This window comes from Hetaerina americana, unplaced genomic scaffold (genome assembly GCF_022747635.1).
Source record: "Hetaerina americana unplaced genomic scaffold, ioHetAmer1.1.p SCAF_4, whole genome shotgun sequence".
Lineage (NCBI taxonomy): Eukaryota > Metazoa > Arthropoda > Insecta > Odonata > Calopterygidae > Hetaerina > Hetaerina americana.
The window spans coordinates 29,771,335-29,790,078 of record NW_027286985.1 but is presented as its reverse complement, the minus strand read 5'-3'; the positions used below and the strand labels follow the sequence as shown (position 1 = coordinate 29,790,078).

Genomic DNA, 18,744 nt, shown 5'->3' with positions numbered 1-18,744 from the left:
AGCGGCCTTCTTTATTCAATAAAGTGGCGTTGTCAAACTCAATATTATGTGTCGGTCCACTCCAATGATGTTCAGCCACCACTGACTGCTGGAACTGTCTATTTTTTACGGCCCTTCTGTGTTCTTGGACTCGGCATTTCAGCGCTCTTGATGTTTGGCCGATGTAGGAGTTGCCGCAGCTGCATTTGATTTGGTAGATTCCTCCAGAGATGTCTTTTGGGAGGCGGTCTTTCGCGTTGACGAGGATATTGGCCACTTTGGTTACGCATTTGAACCTGGCTGAGACGTTGTGTTTCCGGAGGGCCCTCGCAATTTTTTCCGTTGTTCCGGCGACGTACGGCAGGATAGCGTGTGCCGTCGCCTTTTTCTTAGGGCTAGTCTCGTCGGTCCTCTCCAGGGCCATCCGCTTCTTTCCTTCCACCCTGTGAATTATCTTCAGAATGTTGTCACGCCGGAAGCCATTCATCTGGAACGTTTTCAGCAGATGTTGTTTTTCTTTTCCAATGGAGGCAGCGTCAGAGAGGGAGCATGCTCGGTGGAGTAAGGTTTTAATTACTCCGGCTTTTTGTTGAGGGTGGTGATGGGAGTCTGCATGGAGATATTGGTCCGTATGGGTCTTTTTCCGAAAAACGGAGTGTCCCAAAGACCCATTTTCTTTTTTCTCGACCAGGACATCCAGAAAGGGCAGCCGGTTGTCCGTTTCCATCTCCATGGTGAATTTAATAGCACCATTTTGTGCGTTGAGGTGTTGCAGGAACTTCTGGAGTTCTTCTTTTCCGTGGGGCCATATTACAAATGTGTCGTCCACATATCTCACAAAGAGTTTGGGTTTTTTGTGGAAGGATTGCAAGGCTTTTCGTTCAAAAGCTTCCATGAAAAGATTGGCGATCACCGGTGAGAGTGGGGACCCCATTGCAGCGCCATTCACAGGGTGGAAGGAAAGAAGCGGATGGCCCTGGAGAGGACCGACGAGACTAGCCCTAAGAAAAAGGCGACGGCACACGCTATCCTGCCGTACGTCGCCGGAACAACGGAAAAAAATTGCGAGGGCCCTCCGGAAACACAACGTCTCAGCCAGGTTCAAATGCGTAACCAAAGTGGCCAATATCCTCGTCAACGCGAAAGACCGCCTCCCAAAAGACATCTCTGGAGGAATCTACCAAATCAAATGCAGCTGCGGTAACTCCTACATCGGCCAAACATCAAGAGCGCTGAAATGCCGAGTCCAAGAACACAGAAGGGCCGTAAAAAATAGACAGTTCCAGCAGTCAGCGGTGGCTGAACATCATTGGAGTGGACCGACACATAATATTGAGTTTGACAACGCCACTTTATTGAATAAAGAAGGCCGCTACTACCCAAGGATCATCAGAGAGGCAATTGAAATTGCAAAAACGCCCAGAAATTTCAACCGCGAGGACGGCTACCCCCTTGCCAGCGCGTGGAAACGTGTCCTCAAGGATTTCAACGAATCAGAGCACACCTCCTAAAAATAGGCGCCAAACGGAGGGTATATATATTGGACCAAAACCTGCATCGGCACTTCAGTGGACCTGAGGAAGCCAACTGGAACGTTGGCGAAATATCGTCCGAAAAATGGATACACGCGGAAGAAAACCCGAAAGAACCACTTCCTACATTCACATGTTATATTTTTTTTAATTCTCAGAATAATGTAAATGATGTACAATGAGCAAGTGTCTAATTTTAGTTAATTATACAAAAATAATTTTTAAAAAATGAAAAATATAAGGCAAAATAATACAAAGGAAGAGTTAAGATACTGAGTAAAGTTGTGAAAATGTTTCCTAATTAACCATTTTTGTTTGAAATCTTATGTGGTATACAACCTGTATTATCGATACATATTTGATGATGGCCCCTATTTTGAATCGTAGCTTTAAAGAAATCATAGCTCTGAGCAGTATTTTAAATAGTTATTATGTTTTGAAATTAGAGGTCCTAAATCACCTTTCTTATCCATTATTTCATGATTTTTTTTATTTTAATGAATAGTTTCCATTTATTAAATTATACTATACAACTCTGCCCAATAAATACGCGAACTGAGGCCATCGAAACTTTATTTTACAAAATTTAGTCTACATCGATTTTGTTCCCTTCTAAGTACTCTTCATTCTTTGCTATACACTTATTCCATCTTCTTTTCCTCTGTTTAAAGCACCCGTGGAAGTCCTTGGCAGTTAGGCTTTTTAGTTTTCTCGTCGTTTCTTGTTCTATTGTCTCCACATCTTCCCAGTGATGTCACCTCATCACATTTTTGCATTTTGGGAATAGAAGAAAGTCACAGGGTGCGAGATCGGGTGAATAAGGAGGATGACGAAGGATTGTGATTGATTTTTTTCCAGAAACTAGCAAACAATCAATGCTGAACGTGCAGGTGCATTGTCATGGTGAAGGATCCATCCATCATGTTCGGTTAAAATAGTGTGCACTGTTGATTTTCATAAATTCAGTACATCAGCTATCATTCAGACAGTTTTCGACAATCGGTAAGGACAGGGGACTTCCCACGATCAATGCTGTTGTTGGCGCAAGTGGTTGAAGGTCGTCCTGGCCTTACATCATCCGTGGCGTTTGTCGACAATCTTAGAAATGCTTAATCCACTTGAAATCAGATTTTTTGTCTGGGCGTTATCACAGTAAACAGCTGTCAACATTTTAGTAATTTCTTGTTAACTTTTACCGCACTTAACAAAAAAAACTTGATTTGGATTCGTTGCTCCGTGATTTCGTCAATTTCCATTTTCGGCAAACAGTAAGAACAAGGACAACAGAAACCAACATAACTGGCATCATACACACAGCTCGACGATTTGCTAAGCACAGATGGCTCAATGGGTCTCAGGCAACTAGCGCCATTATTAGGTATGGCTATGGTCCACATCATGACCACCAGATTGCACCAGTTTGCGCATTTATTGCACAGACCCTGCAGAATGCTGCTCTAATTTTCCCTAGATTGCTTGTTTAATCACACAATTTCAAGTCGTTGAGAAAAAGAGATGAGATAATATGTTCCACTCAAATCTGTTAAAATGGAGCATTCAACTTAACCCTTAAGCATTGGGGAAATGTACTAGCAAGAGTTTTCTTAAGTAATGTGAATAATGACATAAAATTATTTTGTTATCGATTAAATTGCTACATGTAGTTTGATGTTGCTAGTCTTCTAGATTATTTTTACTCTTCAGTGTTAGGCTTGATGTTCTGCATATGTTAGTTCGCAATGTACTTGAATAGTGTTAATAATCAATGCTTCTAAATATAAGGATATGTCCAAATATTTGTATGTGGTTATAATGTGCTAGATTTAATATTTATTTTCTTCCTTCATTTAAGTTTTGATAATACATTTATAAGGAGTCTGGTGTGCATGAAATAAATTATTTTGTCCGCCATTCGAATTTTGAAACATGATTATATAATTTAATTTCATAAATTATATTGGAAACACAAAAACATGAAAACTTGTAAGTCAGGTTACTTTCCTAATTGAATTAAAAATTCATTTTTCTGAAGCTAGCTAGGGTGAAAAATAGTCAATTTGTAACATTAAATTTCACAAGTGATTGTTAGTAGAAAAATCAACATTTTATCGGCACTTGGCTGTATTTTTCTGTCTCTGTAATCTATGGAGGTATTTAAAAAAATAATTATATCATATTAAGTAAGAATAGCAGTATAAATGTGTAAAAACAAAGCCTTTGAAAGAAAATTTTCAGCTTTTAAGTAAGGCAAAATATGATACCAGCTTAAATTCTCACCTACAGGAAACATATTTCCATGGTTGCATTTTCTACTCTTGACAGTTCTATTTGGTACAACCCAAATTTCTTAGAGTCAGGATCAAAGACAGCCTGAAGAGTTCTCAAGTTACTGCTTATATAAAAAGCAGAGTAGAAGCAACAACAAAGTGGATTGGGTCACTATATATAAAAAGAAACCAGCAGATTGCTTGCTAGTTTTTTGTAAGGAATGATTTTTTCTCACTGTGGACCACAGTTAATGTTTCAAATGTTTAAATGTCATTATTATGTAATAATGGAGGTCAAATATATTATGGGTACCTTGAGTCAATGTTTTAGTTTTGTTAGAATGGAAATTTATAGTAATAAGTTTCATACAAATGAAATTTTATTACTATATGTGTTGAAATTGTGAACAGTTAACCACCTTGGGTTTAACTGTAATTTTGTTTAATGTCTGAACAATAACACCCATTTCTTTGAGGACAATTCGCACTTAACGCTCAACATTTTATCAAATGAAAACTCTTGTATTGGATGTAATGTTTTTTTTTGTAAATCCTTGGCATTCATGGTAGTTCAGTGAAATTAAAGAATAATATACTTAATGTAACTGTTTGCTCTCGTAGTAACGTATCCTTATTTCTTTTAGGAATGCCCTCAACATAGTTAAGGATGATTTAATTGTGAAGGTGGATGAATTGACTAGGTAAGCATTCATTTTTTCTTTTATTAATAATATTATTTTTATTTGATTAGTGGTTTAACATATTTATGCCAATCATAATTTTTATGCTCAGATGAATAGCATGTGTTGTTTTGATATCTCTCCAGGTTGATTATTTTTACACACACAAGTACATTTCAATTTGCTGGGTAATTTTGAAAAATTTCCTTTGATTGAACGCCTGTCAACACCCTGTATTAAAACCACAATAAATTAATAATTACGTTTTAACCAGTTTCAAATCAAAGTATAAAATTAACAGACTTCTCGATGAAACTGCAGGAAATGCTACACCGGCAAATCGGGATGCTGTGTACATGATTACTTAAATAATTTGTTAGAAAATCTTTTTCATCTAAATCCTTGAGAAATTTGCAGTGATACACATGTACCTTGGTAGCTTAAATGGATAAAGTACTTTATTGGAAATTGAATTAATTATAATCCCGGTCTCCAAAAAAGATTTTTCCATTGTGCTATTTCTAGCATTAAGCCGTTGTCAAAATAATTTTAATATAAATATTGCATTTTTTTATGGATGCTTTACTTTCTACCTACTGAGGTATGTAGGTGGAATGCATATGTATATTGCAGGTCCAGCAGGGTTAAGATAATGAGCATTACATGCGGTAATCACATGCTTTTGGTTATAGTTATTGCTATTGCCTTTAATGGAAAGTTTGGGGTGGGGGAAATAACACTTCTGTAGAACAGCATGTGTATCTTAAGTGGGAATTTTCTAATTGGGTGATAACTATATTTTCAAATTTGCATTAATTTTGTATTGTTTTCAATCTCTTTATCAAGAATTTAAATTTAAATTTTTTTTTATCAAGATTTATTTTTTGACCTAAATGAATACTTGTCATCAAGGTATGGCAAGTGGTAATTTTATTATAACCATTTCTCAAAATGTATGTATACATTTTTGTTTTTTTTTTATGTCACATCTTATATTTACCATTGTAAAATAATAAGATGAAATAATATATTTTCTACTCTGTGGATGAATTCACACAGAAATGATTGTTTGTGTTTTGATGCATATTTTTTTGGAATGTTCTTTGTATGTATATATAAACAAGTCACTTGACAAATGCTAAACCTCCTGGTTAAAATTAGTGCATTCTATTTGAGAAATAGTTATTCAACCAAGGAATTTTGCTTGCTTCATTCAAAATTCCTTCTTGCCTCAAAACACCTAAATCTTGACCTTTTTGATCCTGTTACTCTAGAACTTCACCAGTCGTTAGTATTCCTTTTTCCCTATGCACAAATGTCTTTGAAGTATTTATTACAGAAATTACATAAATGCCTTCTTTCAGTGAGCAAGATATGCTTCGTGAAGAAATTCGTTCCCTTCAGACGGTGAAAGAGAGATTAAAACAACGAGTGGGAGAGCTAGAGGAGGAACTGAAGCGTGTGCGTGAAGAAGCAGAACGTGCTGTCAAAGTCTCCAAATCGGATGATGAGGTCTGAATTTCACTGTAAAAAGGAATATTAAATTTAGGATATGCACATTTCCACCTGCTTAATTTTGAGTAAAAAATTAGCTCTTCTATTAGAATAAATATTTTAAGCCGATTCTTTAAGATATCTCAAATTGATTGAAATTTCGAGAATCTGTTTTCACAAATTTAATGGAAAAAAAATTGGAAATTGCATAATGTTCTTGTCTTCAGTATTTATTATTTTTTGGTGTGATTTAAAGTAATTTTCATCCTTAATGATGTCATCTCCTTTATTGCTATATGTTTCCTCAAAACTTCATACTTTTATAAACAATTAGGAGGGCATAAGTGATGTGTATTTAAAATATTATATCATTATGTAATAATCATCTTGAGTCATCATGCTTCAAATGTTCTAAGATCTCATTTATCTTTAGGAAAAAGTTTAATGTAATTCAAGGTTTCATTTGAATATTGAAATGTAATGAAATAATTGACTTTGTAATTCCACACACTTTATTTAAAAACACGACCCAGGTTTCGACGTTGAACGTCATGACATTCAACGTCGAAACCTGGGTCGTGTTTTTAAATATAGTGTGTGGAATTACAATTTCAATTATTTCATTACATTTCAATATGTTATGCAAATTCCACAAAGTTACGCCTGAGATAACAAAGTTTTATTTGAAGTTAAGTTTTTGATTCAGTATGATGCAAATTTAAAATGAGTTATAAGCAGCTTTTGATCTCATAAATTACTATAAATTTATTTCCTGAATAGTAGGCACTGAATGTACCTTGTAGAATTATGTCATGCTTGATGATAATATTTGCTATGATAAGCTTGCTGGAGGCATTAATATTCCTTAGGAGGATGTACCTATGGCCCAGCGCAAACGTTTTACTCGAATGGAAATGGCTCGTGTACTCATGGAGAGAAATCAGTACAAGGAGAAATTCATGGACCTTCAAGAAGCCGTTCGGGTTGCTGCCTCCTGCAGGGCAAGAAAAGATGAACTCCCATCAATTAGTCGCAAGAAAAAGACTCTTACCGTTTTCCAGTTGTGAGTATTAAATAATTTTAATCATCATACTAGTGGCTATGCCAGGCTTTGCTGTATTTATCCGTACAACTGTAACTGGATTTAATTGATATTGTAGGCCATTTTATATACATACTGCTGTGGTAGAAAACATTAATGCATGTGATTTGATCTTTATTGCAGTATAGTTAATATTAACTATGATGAATGGTGGGGTGAAAGAGCAATTTTAGCTCCTACAAATTAATATAACTACAATTATGTATAGTTCTATGTTGGCTTTATGAATGATAAACATTATGAATAATAAAGCATTTTTATTGTTATCAATTTGTGATTTTAGAATGTCTGCCAGGTGAAGCTCTGACTTAATAGGTCTTTAGATTATTCAAACAAATTTTAATGTGAGAGGAGAAATGAGGTGAGTGAAATCATTGGCGTGCACTGTTAGTGAATTGATTAATGCTTATAACATGAAACAGGAAAAAGCAGTCAGTAGAATTTGTATGTAACATTTAATAAAAAATGAAGTGTAATTATGTAAATTCTAATAATTTGTGTGTTCATGAATGCCAATGCAAGAGCGATTGGAATGCAAATTGATGAAATTCCTGATGATAATTGGGGCTGACAATACTTTTCAATAAAAAATTTGTATTTAAAATTAAATGAAGGCTGAAATCGATCAAAATTTATATAAAATAATACTCTTCTTAGTTTCCTCAACAATTTCTTCATCTCGATGTCATCTGAGGCCTCCTATGCAATTTGATTTTTCCAAGCATAAAGAACGCTGAGTTTGAAAAAATAAACTGATACACTTTAAAAGTAAACTGTTAAAAACATAATCTGAGACCATTGAGTTTTGGTATAACAGTTTACTGAAATAATGATGCACTTTTAAAATTAACTTTTAAACAAATAATCTGAGACTATCGAATATTGCAGCAGCTCTTTGCAATCTAAGAAGCATCTGCTAAGTTGTTAGCATAATTCATTTTGTATGTGGGTGATCTAAAACTTTCTTGCCGTGATTATGAAAATAACAATTAATGTTTTAAAAAAAAGTGTTATTTTTCAACATAATTTCCTTTATAATTATTTAACATTAATTCATTCATCAGTAGTATTCCAGTAGTTTCCCGTCTCTGTAGTTTCCAGATGAGCTGCAAAGTACTCTTCTACAACCACTTTCGCTTCTTGATCAGATGAAAAACGTTGACTAGCAAGGAGACTTGCGAGTTTTCAGAAGAGGTGGATGTCCAAGGAAGCCAAATCCAGGGATTAGGGTGGATGCTCCGTCACTTAATAGTGCTGATCCTTCAATTTTCCCATCATCAGTACACTTTAGTGGAGAGTAGCATTGTCCTGATTGAAAACGGTGTTTTTCCTCTGTAAATTAGGCCTGCTTTTAAGAATTTTTGCATCCAGTTTCGTTTAAAGGTCGAATAATACTCCCCAATTATTTTTTTTACCTTTTCCTAGATATTCGATGAACAGAATTCCTTTCGCATTCTTTGGACCTGGAGAACTGGCCTCTATCCATTGTTAGGATTGTTGTTTTGAATCTGGTGTGTAATAGCCAATCCATGTTTCATTCATTGTTGCACACTAATGCAGAAAATTACTCTTGTTTTTTTGTAAAGTGCACCAAGAATTGTTTGGAAAGTGTTGTCTGAATGCATTTTTGATCCACAGTGAGTGATACCCATCTTACTCACAGCTTTTTCATTTGTAACTCCGCTTGCAAAATGCAACTGATACATTCTTTTTATAACCCTAAAGTATTAGCAATTTTAAGTATTAGCACCTCTTATGACGGTCTTCCAAAATCATATTGTGCACTTTATTAATGATATTTGGTTTGGTCTACTTTTCGGACATCTTTCACATGGATCATCTTCAAGGCTTCCATGGCCCCATTCTAACTCGGTAGCCCACTTCTTCATGGTGGAAATTGAAGGAGAAGAGTCGCCATACACATATACAATCCTTAAATGAATTTCAGTTGGCATTAAAACTTATTCAATGAAAAATTTTAACCGTGCACTTATTTCGGACAAAACATGTAGTGCAACCAAATGAAACGACTGCCTACAGCAAACTGCTGGGTGGAATGGCTTGCATTTTTGCTGGGCATCTACTCAGTTGTGCCAACATGAGAGACAGAAATCATGCACTTAGTGATGCCATATTTGGGTGAGGCCAAGATCTTTTTAGACCAACCTCGTACATATGTAAATGATATAGTAGGCAGAGATAAATCATGACAGTTTGTCACTCCTCATTAAAGTGAATTAATAGAAATATTAGTTCTGGTGTTGCCGTCTGTGTAGAAAAAAAATTTCTAAAATCAGTTCTCAAAAATGTCCATGAAGTATATCCAAGTCAAACCTAGCCTATATTACTTTGTGCATTTTTACCCCATTTAAGCAAAAAAATTAGAAGCCCTCACTCCATTCTGTCTAGGTATGATGTGTCCCAAAAGAAACAAGCATTAATTTTGATTTGATTAATGAGTTTTATATGAGTAAAATATGATATAGATATTCAATAAGTATAATACAGATATCATATTAAGATACCGGTATCGTTATTTACTCAAGATTAGTTTAGTTGGATAAGGACAAAATTTGATTTAATATCAATTACCTTTATACCCTTTCCATCTTGCAATCAATATACCAGGTCATAGAGTAGTATCCTCATATAAGTAATATGATTCTATGTTAGTACTTGCGGGCCTAATATCATTTACCATCCAGGTCCCCTGTGTATTATTTCCACATATTGGTGTATAGTGCACCTATTTCACCCTTCCCTTGTGATCCCTGTATACCCTCCATATCCTTGCACTGTCTTCTACCACACCTCTTCTCCCCTATTAGTTTTCTACCTTGGTAATTATATCTTTTTACTTCCTAATACTGTATTTCTTTTATCTAATTGTATGGAATGTTTTAACCTACTTTTTTCAATGTAAATAGGAGGTGTGTTGTTTCAATATCAAGTCACCTCTTTGAATTTACTCTATTTTCTATTTTTAGCTTCAATAGTCTTTTTCGAGGACCAGGAGATGAGCAATCCCTGCAACCCAAGACCAACTTGAACGTTACTTACAGTCCCCAAGGTCATCACTCATCTCCTGCAATGGACACCATGAGGAAGCGATCTCTGGGCAAACATTATTCTGGCCATTACTTTGGTCGTCCACCTCCACTTGAATATTTGGATGTTGCTGATACGTGAGTTTTTTTAGTTTATTCAGTTTTTTTTAAAGAATGTTGAGAAAAATGCCGTAGCAAAGACCAATTAATAATTAAAGTTAATTAAGTAAGTTACATCTGCAGCACTAAAACCAAAATTGTCTGTCAATCATTTAGTATTATTGCCAAAGCATGCAATTCTCATAGCTCACCTCTGTTTTTCATGTGTTGTCTTCTTTTAGTTAGTGTGTTCAAGTCCACTAAATTTCAGTGGCTTTTTTAACTGTGAATAAAGAGCATGTTTAAAGCATCGGAAAAGTTAACTTGTTGACTGTGACTGCACTGGTTGCCATTTCATTGCTATGCAATCATGTATTATAATAGATTTTTTATGGTAATGGGTCTTTCAACTGGTTTAAAGGTACAAGCTGTGGTAAATATGCCCAACTATAATATCTAATTTAACAGCTCTCAATGATTGCTTTATTCATCCTTATGCAATTTTGCTTAGATAATTTGCTTGTCAATTTCTATGGTGGCTACCGCAGGTACTTAACTAAATGCAGTGCCACTGTGATTTTCATGGAGCCTGTGCCGAAAAAGACAAATTTTTTGTAAAAATCCAATGAGTATCTCCCACCTGCAGTTATGTGTCATGTAATTTGAAGTGATTTAAATAAATTAATGGTTTCATCCATGTATCAATGAAGTTCCTTGCATGTATTCATACTCTTTGTCTTTTTGTTTGACGAAATAAAATATGATAGGGCTCAACAATCTTTATCTTAACACTTCTCTGTTAAAAACAGTCGTTTCCAGGGCAGCATATATGATAGAATCTTGAAGTAATGAGATCTCACAATTTTTAATAAATCCCTTGCTATATTGAGTTGTAATAATTGCTGATGATGGTATTATAATCACTCATTAGCTATTTCCTATGATTTTTGTAGGATAGGGTAGCCATCAATTTATGCTATTTGATATTATAAATGTAAAAACTCAGGTAAAAATAGAAGAGATAAACAACCCATAGAGGTAACTCTGTGGGAAATTTTGGGTGGAAAAATTAATCGGAGGATGGGTGGAAGTACAAGTGATGAGATGTGATAAAAATGTTGTAAATTGCAGGAAAATGTAAATTCAGATATGGAATTTGACTGTATATCAGTGTTGCCCCTGAAATTAAATGAAATTCACATTTTAATCAACTTACAGCTAGGTATAATGATGTTAGTAAAACATTACTTGACAAAGGCATCAAAAGCACCAGAACTGGAGTTATTGCATTAATAATAGGTGTATATTATCTTGATTTGTGCCCTGAATTCTTAAAAGTAAGTGACATAAAGTTAAATATTTATTTGCAAATCTTCCGCCAATCTCTATATTCATTATTTATTTACATGTAGAAAATTCTGTGACGCCCAAAATATATACTGCAAGACTGCACTACTACTGTTATTATTTGCTTCCATTGTGAATGTTATGGTGTTTATGGGGTATTTTGTTTCTTGGGTATTAATCACTTTGAGTCGGCCATACCCAAGATATTTATTGGGTAACCAGAATGAGATAACTCTCTGTCATTTCCATTTATCTTATAAAAATGTCATCATGAATAGCATGTTTTAAGATTTGATGATTAAGGGATATACAAGAAATAGCATACATAAAAGTGATGATTGACTAAAAGTTGGCTATTTCTTCATGCTGTCCATATTTTCGGAAATCAGTAAATTTTGACAATCTTCATTGAAATCTTCGAATATTAATTTTTCTCCTTTAAATTTCAAGTTTCATTTTGATATTTTTGTGGACCCTTGATTAATTGTGTTCTTTCAATGGTAAAATTTGGAACAAGAAATATTCACAAAGAATGGGTCAGTGAAGGATTTTCACAGCACTGTGCTAGCCACTCTGTAACAGTCACAGTGAATCATACATAATTCGGAAAGTCAGCCATACAGTTAAAAACTTATGAATTTTTGGTCAGAAAAATCCCAGGATGTTAGTAGTAGTAGAATATTAGAAGATTCGCATGTTTTTATAGCATTATATTGTCCTTATACAGTTATTGTGTTATGTATTCTATCCAGTAATGCAATATTTGTATCGTGTAATGTAGACTTTACTCTACTAAGATAAAATTGTTCTACAGTCATGCTATTTTATTTAACTATTGTTGATTTGCAACAGTGGATAGAATAGAAATGCCACAGACCAAGAAAATTCACATAAATTGTTTTGGAGAATTAAAGGATTTTATCTCATTCTGGTGATGCCCTTTAAATGTCATGTAAATCATGAAGCCTCAGACTGATGCCCCTTAGGGCTGTCTTCAATTCTACTGCCATGGTAGATCCTCCGAAAAGCTCCAGCAGAAGCGAGCGAGTGAGCGAAGAGACCAATATCGACAGGTGCAAGCTCACGTACGAAAGGAGGAAGGAAGAATACAGGCCTATGGATGGAGCCTACCCGTGCGAGGAAGTGGAGGAGGCAGTGGAGGAGGGGGTGGAGGTCGGGGAGGAGCAGGAGGAGGGGGAGGAGGTGTAGGTAGCCTGTCAAACCCGGCCATTTCCTCATTGGCAGCTGCAAATGCATCCTCGCCTTCGGCAGCTTCATCATCATCGCATCACCACATCCCAGTTCCTGTGCCCGTGTTCTGTCAGCCTCTCACGGAGGAAGAGAGAGGAATGAAGGTGAGGGTAGTCTTTTTACTGTGGGCTCAAACTTGATGCTTGTTAGAATGTTATTAATATTCAATCATGTCAAAGTCAGTAATTTCATTTCAATATCCACGAGTCACATGTTGGAGAATATTAAGTACAACATAGCATCAGAAAACAGATCTTACTCTATTTCAAACTTTTGAGTAGCTATATGAATACTTTAAAAATAGTCTTAGTGGTGTTAAAGGGGTGATAGGCATATAAATCTTGTTTTATTGAGTTCTTCTCAAAGTTAGTCAGAAGTGTTTAGTTGTAAGGCTTCTGATATTTTTCCTCTTTTTTATCAGCTTTAAGTTATTTGCCCAGTATTCACATCCTCACATTCTCTGTCTACCTAATATTCAGTCCCAAATACTGTAACTGATCTCAGAGAAAATGAAATATCATTATTGTAATTGCATTGTATGAGGTAGGATTCAATACCATGGCCTTAAAGTTATTTGGTGGGCTTGACCCATCTGGCCACTTGTTAATCCGCCAGGGAGTGGGTTCATAATAAAAATTGTTTTTCTCTCTGGTTCTAAGAAATGATTATGGAAGAAGATTATGTAAGGTTATTGTTACTGCAATTGTTTCTCTTTCTGATAATAATTTTGATATTCCTATAAAATTCCTGGTTTGCATTCCTATGAAAGGAGTAGGTGCATTGAGATGTGGTAAGATGTTTTTGTAAGTAGCTGTAGCTATCCCATCATTGTGAATTCAAAAACTAAATTTTAAAAGTTAATATCTCTCTACAATTTCTCCAATACATATTTTATATATCTATCTGTATAATCTATTTCACTATTGTTCTAAAGAATTTATGAGAATAATGCATTGCACAGTTTTGATTTATCCCATAATTTCATGTTGATTAAATGAAGTATGTATGCACATGCACGATTACATTCTCTTGGATTTTGATTTCAGGGACTCCAGTGACCATTGGTTTTATGAGTCAATTTTTCTCCATACAGGTTTGGTGTGCTGCAGGGGTTGATCTCACAGGTGGTCGGACAAGCGATGGTGGCTCTATAGTGGGAGCTAGTGTGTTTTACCTTAAGTCACCTACAGCAGATAGTGTTGCCAAAGAAAACAATGTAGTGGAGGAAGTCGTGGCTCATTCAGAAGATGGGGAGGTACCTGAGGAGGGCAGGACTAATGCTGATGGAGCAGAATCAACACCTGCCTCTGAGGAGCTGAAGCAGGCAGAGAACAAAAAGGAAATCGCAGGGCCCTCACAGTTAGAAAAATTAGACAAGGAACTCAGGGTGAGTTGATGGTTTCATTTTGAGTATTTTATATTTTGTCACATCTGCTAACAGCTTTTCTTGAATGATGACTGCAGAATAGATTTAAAACTTTCAAAATCTCTGACATCCATATGTGCGCAGCAATGCTTGCTATCCCTAAGAAGAAGCTCTTTCATTTGTAGAAGCTCACAAAATGGCACAACATTCTCATGTGAAATACTTATTCTACCATCAAAAAGATCATGAATCTTTAACTCTTTTAGTAACTACCTCATAATTTTGATACTACCTCATTTCAAGTAATGTTTAATTTGAAATTAACAACAGAATTTACCAAAAGCATAGGACTTCATTTGCTTTGTGATACAGTTGAATTAAAATACTTCTACCTATGTATAATAAGACTCAAAGCCATGATTTAGGCTCATATTTTTGGTATTTTTTTGTAATCTAAATAATCTCTGCAATTATTATTTGCTGAGTGATTACTAAAGGGTACCTTGGTAACCTTCAGCAAAAGAACATTTGAGATGTCTATTTTACTTCTGCATGCAGAAAAAATATGGAATGGTTTTTTTGCACCTGAATATCTTTTAAACATCTTTGTAAATCCATAGATAATTATACTAACCATTATCACGAAGATGAAACAAAGAGGGGTCTAGTGCCTTCATCAGAAAGTATATTATTCTGTGACTTGGTGGAAAAACACTTGTTTTGGAATAAGTAATTGGAAATAAGACAGTGGCTAACTATAAAAGCAAAGAAGTCATTGAATGAAATCTGCCTGAAATTCATTTCTAAGGATTTTGAAATTTTTTATTCACAAACCACAAACACAGAGAGTTCTCCATTGTCCGAGACTAATCCAGAATACAGTTTAGTTTTACTCTCTTACCTTGAGTGTCTCCGTAATTACTATTGAAATACTGAAATATTCTGAGACATATTAATTCCAGACAAGCTGTCTATCCCTCGTGTCTAATCCTATCATCTTCAATAATTCTACCCAATGTTATCACAAAATAGGCATGTCATCTTCCTAAGTTCACAGGTTTATGTCAATTGTGGAAATAAGCTAGATAATAACCCTTGTCCCAGTCTAATTTGTACGTGCTTCTTTACATCATATCTCTACTCATCTGAGATATGTATTAGGTATAATAAAATATTTGGTGTTGTTTTGAATTAAATCTTATATTTACTTTTAAAGTGTTAATCTCATATTTACTTTTTTATGTGATAATGCTAAGTAATTGGAAAACAAATATCTTGAACTGTTTGTGTTCATATTTAACAATTATTGTAAAAACCCTAATTTTCACATTTCTAGGGATCCTGGAAAAAGTTTTAAATGTCAAGAAAATACAAACAGTGGGTAAAGGAGAATTCTCGTTACCGAAAATGTTCTATTTTCATGTTGTCTTTCCATTTTCAAGCAGGGTAATATTGAGATTCTTGAGTAATTGAGGAAAACCTAACACATGAGAATCTGAGCAACCTCACTGTTTGGCTAGGGCAAACAGTTGCCCAGCTTAAAAATTATTTGAGAAAATAATAATATTTTTGATTCAATTTAATTTTGATGAAATAAAGCAAGTTTCAATACTTCTTATTAATCAGGAGCCCATCACTGTTACATCTGTTGTATTGTGGTAATACAAATGATCCCAGAGGTCAGTCACCAGTTATTGCATTTTTCACTCTTCAACATATTCGGATCAAAGTAATTTTCATTCCTCATGATTTTAACTTATGCATAATATGAATATTCTTCCTCAGGCATTATCTAGCAATGGATAAATTAGGTAGCTGAACCATAGTCATTAAATATATTCGTTTCATACCATGAATCTTTACCTGGTAGACTGAGATTATGAGTTCAATCTCTCATGTCTTTTTTAAGTGCATCTTTACGAAACAAACTCAAAAAAGTTATTTTTATAAAGGATGATGTACATGAGTAACTCTTCTAGAATATGTGATATTTCTTTAATCCAGCACACAGTAATGAAAAAAGGGAGAAACTAAATAATAAACAGTGAAATCAGGGTTCCACACATGTATTGAAAAAATAGGAAATTGTATGGGACATCATTAAAATGTTTTAAATCGCGGGAACATGTGGATTCCAATAATGCAAATGGAATTTTATTGTTTTTAATTTTGCTCATTCTCTAAATTTTGTTTTTGAGTTCTATTTATTCCACTTATGGGGAGTTAATTGTTCATTATTTATGATGAAATAAAATTAAATTTGAGAGTGAATGAGCATGAGGTGAGAGAGTGAGGGGAGAATAATATTTTTGACTGTTATATTTGATGTGAAGTAAACTAATGGAGTTAATCCCTTTTTGTGGCATAATCATATAGGAGGGTGAACGCCTTCGACGAGAGGGAGAAGAGTTGGAAAGGCAACTGTCTTCTTTGGTGTGGATCTGCACTAGTACCCTAAAAGCCAGCAAAGTGACTGTGGTTGATGCAAACAACCCTGCGATTGTTTTAGCTTCATTTGAAGTGTGTTCCTCTCATCTTCTATGCATCGCCAGTGTGCCAGGTGAGAAAATATATCATTTTGTCTTTTAATAACTGTAATTTATAGAAAAAAGGAATGGTTTTTTTCTGTCAGATTTTTGTCATTCACTTCCATGTTTATATAAAATCTCATTTTGATCCCCATTTGTTTTCACTTTATAATAGCTTTTTTGGTGCTATACAGTTTTGTTGAGCATATTTTTGATTTGGTTTGTTTTAAGTCTTTGTTGTACCTCCTTGTGTTTCCATGTGATCATTATGAATGTGTAAAATAAGGTTTTTGACTAAGCAAATATTGATTGGTTCTCAGATAATTAGTTAATCCAAATAGCCAATTTTTTCCATTAAAATATTTTTATTTAGTGAATAATTGACTAAGTATGAGTAAATGAAATCCAGGAAATAGCAGCCCTTCAGAGTTGGTGGCTTATAATATAATTGGGTGCAATATGACATCTGAAAAACACTTCTTTTGAAGATATTGGAAATGGCACGTTTATGTATCTTAGCTGAGCAGTTCAAAGTGTGGCATTATTTGTTGAAACCTGATATCTGCAGAATTAAGTATTGCAATTTATTATTTACGCCTAGCATTGGTACGGTTATTGGTACCATTGCTGGCCCTGGTGGCAGCAGGTTAATGCCCTTGCCTGCCAACTCAGAGGTCGTGGGTTCCATTCCCGCCTGGGTGGGTTTTCTTCTGCTTAGTGCTTGGGTGTTTGTAATTGTCTGTACTGTATGAATGTATTGGGGTTAGATGGAGGATGGAACTATTAAGTCTCAATTTCACCCCAATGAAAGTCTTTAAATAAATAAATAAATTATGATTAAATGAAGAATACAAGAAAGAAAGGTTGAGCCAGGAACAATTGAATAAATAAATTATGCTCTGAAAAATTTGGCTAGATTTGCTCTGTACATAATACTCACTGCATCAAGTCTCTCATCCCAAGAAAATTTACTCTACTATATTTACAATGAAAACTCTTTGCTAAAACTTATTGCCTCAAACAAAATCAGATTTTACTGTCATATTACAAGTTGTAACCATATCCCTCGAAAAATTCGTGGTAGTGCATTAAAGTAGACATTCTCTTTACCTAAAAATAGCCCAAATCTATCACTTATTTAAGTAATGTCATGATACATAACATATTTAAGTAATGTCATGATACATAACATTTTTTACATAAAGCCTCACTAATCAAACCAAATACTAAGCCCTGACAGCATGTGAAATTCACACATCCTAGTAGATGAGTTAGTAACTTTCACTGTGCTGTCCACAATAACATCCGAGGAAGATGTAATTCCTATGTATCACGGCTTGGGTAAAGGTGAGAGTGCTCTGAGTGACCCAGAAAAAAAACCCAGGCTCCCTGCTCAGTAGCCAGAGACTGAGGTCACCATACCCCTCTTGTATTTATATTTTGATAATTACGGTACTTGGCAATTTTTATTCCAAGTTTTGCTTGTGCATTATACTTCAAAATGTGCACATGCCAACCCTTTTAGGTAGTTGCATTTTTCTTTGTATAATGAAATCGTTGATTTTAATTATAAAATAGGTGCTAAAGAAGATGACTACCTGCCAAATGAGGACGAAGATAAATTATTGAAGAAATCCCTAGATAAACCAAGTGAACCTGCAACTGAGGATGTAGGCAAAAGGGAGGAGGGAGTGGGTGCTTCCTCAGCGAGTGAAGAAAAGAGTAAGATCGGGAGTATTGAGTTTGTGAGCTGTGCTACAGGCTGTGAAGCACCTGCCAAGTCACCTCCTAAGGAAGGAGAATGCTGTGCAGAGGAAGAGTCCAAAGATTCTTCAGTCACAGAACCTTCTGTCCCAAAGGTTGACTGCAGTCCAAAGAGTTAGTACTTTTTGCTTCATGCCTTATCATCTTGAGAATTTTTTGTAGCTAGAGGAATGAAATTGCTCTTTATTGTGCTGAGAAGTATTAAAGCATATTACTACTTAAGCATAGAAATAATGAAATTAAAATGTAATTCTGCTCTTACTCTCAGTTCCCAAAGAATTTTAATTG

The 18,744-nt window shown here is 34.9% G+C and overlaps 1 protein-coding gene across 8 annotated transcripts in view; it reads left to right on the top strand.

The window, feature by feature from the left end:
- The window catches only part of syd (JNK-interacting protein syd), a 77,305-nt gene that overhangs the window by 33,076 nt on the left and 25,485 nt on the right, over positions 1–18,744 (top strand). For 7 of the 8 annotated variants that reach the window (XM_071590843.1, XM_071590840.1, XM_071590839.1 and 4 more), the window contains 8 exons: positions 4,423–4,479; positions 5,823–5,970; positions 6,822–7,015; positions 10,042–10,239; positions 12,563–12,902; positions 13,892–14,185; positions 16,541–16,724; positions 18,271–18,570. In XM_071590843.1, coding sequence (XP_071446944.1) covers positions 4,423–4,479; positions 5,823–5,970; positions 6,822–7,015; positions 10,042–10,239; positions 12,563–12,902; positions 13,892–14,185; positions 16,541–16,724; positions 18,271–18,570 — 1,715 coding nt within the window. The remainder of the gene's footprint in view (positions 1–4,422; positions 4,480–5,822; positions 5,971–6,821; positions 7,016–10,041; positions 10,240–12,562; positions 12,903–13,891; positions 14,186–16,540; positions 16,725–18,270; positions 18,571–18,744) is intronic. The other variant, XM_071590837.1, reaches the window with a different exon arrangement.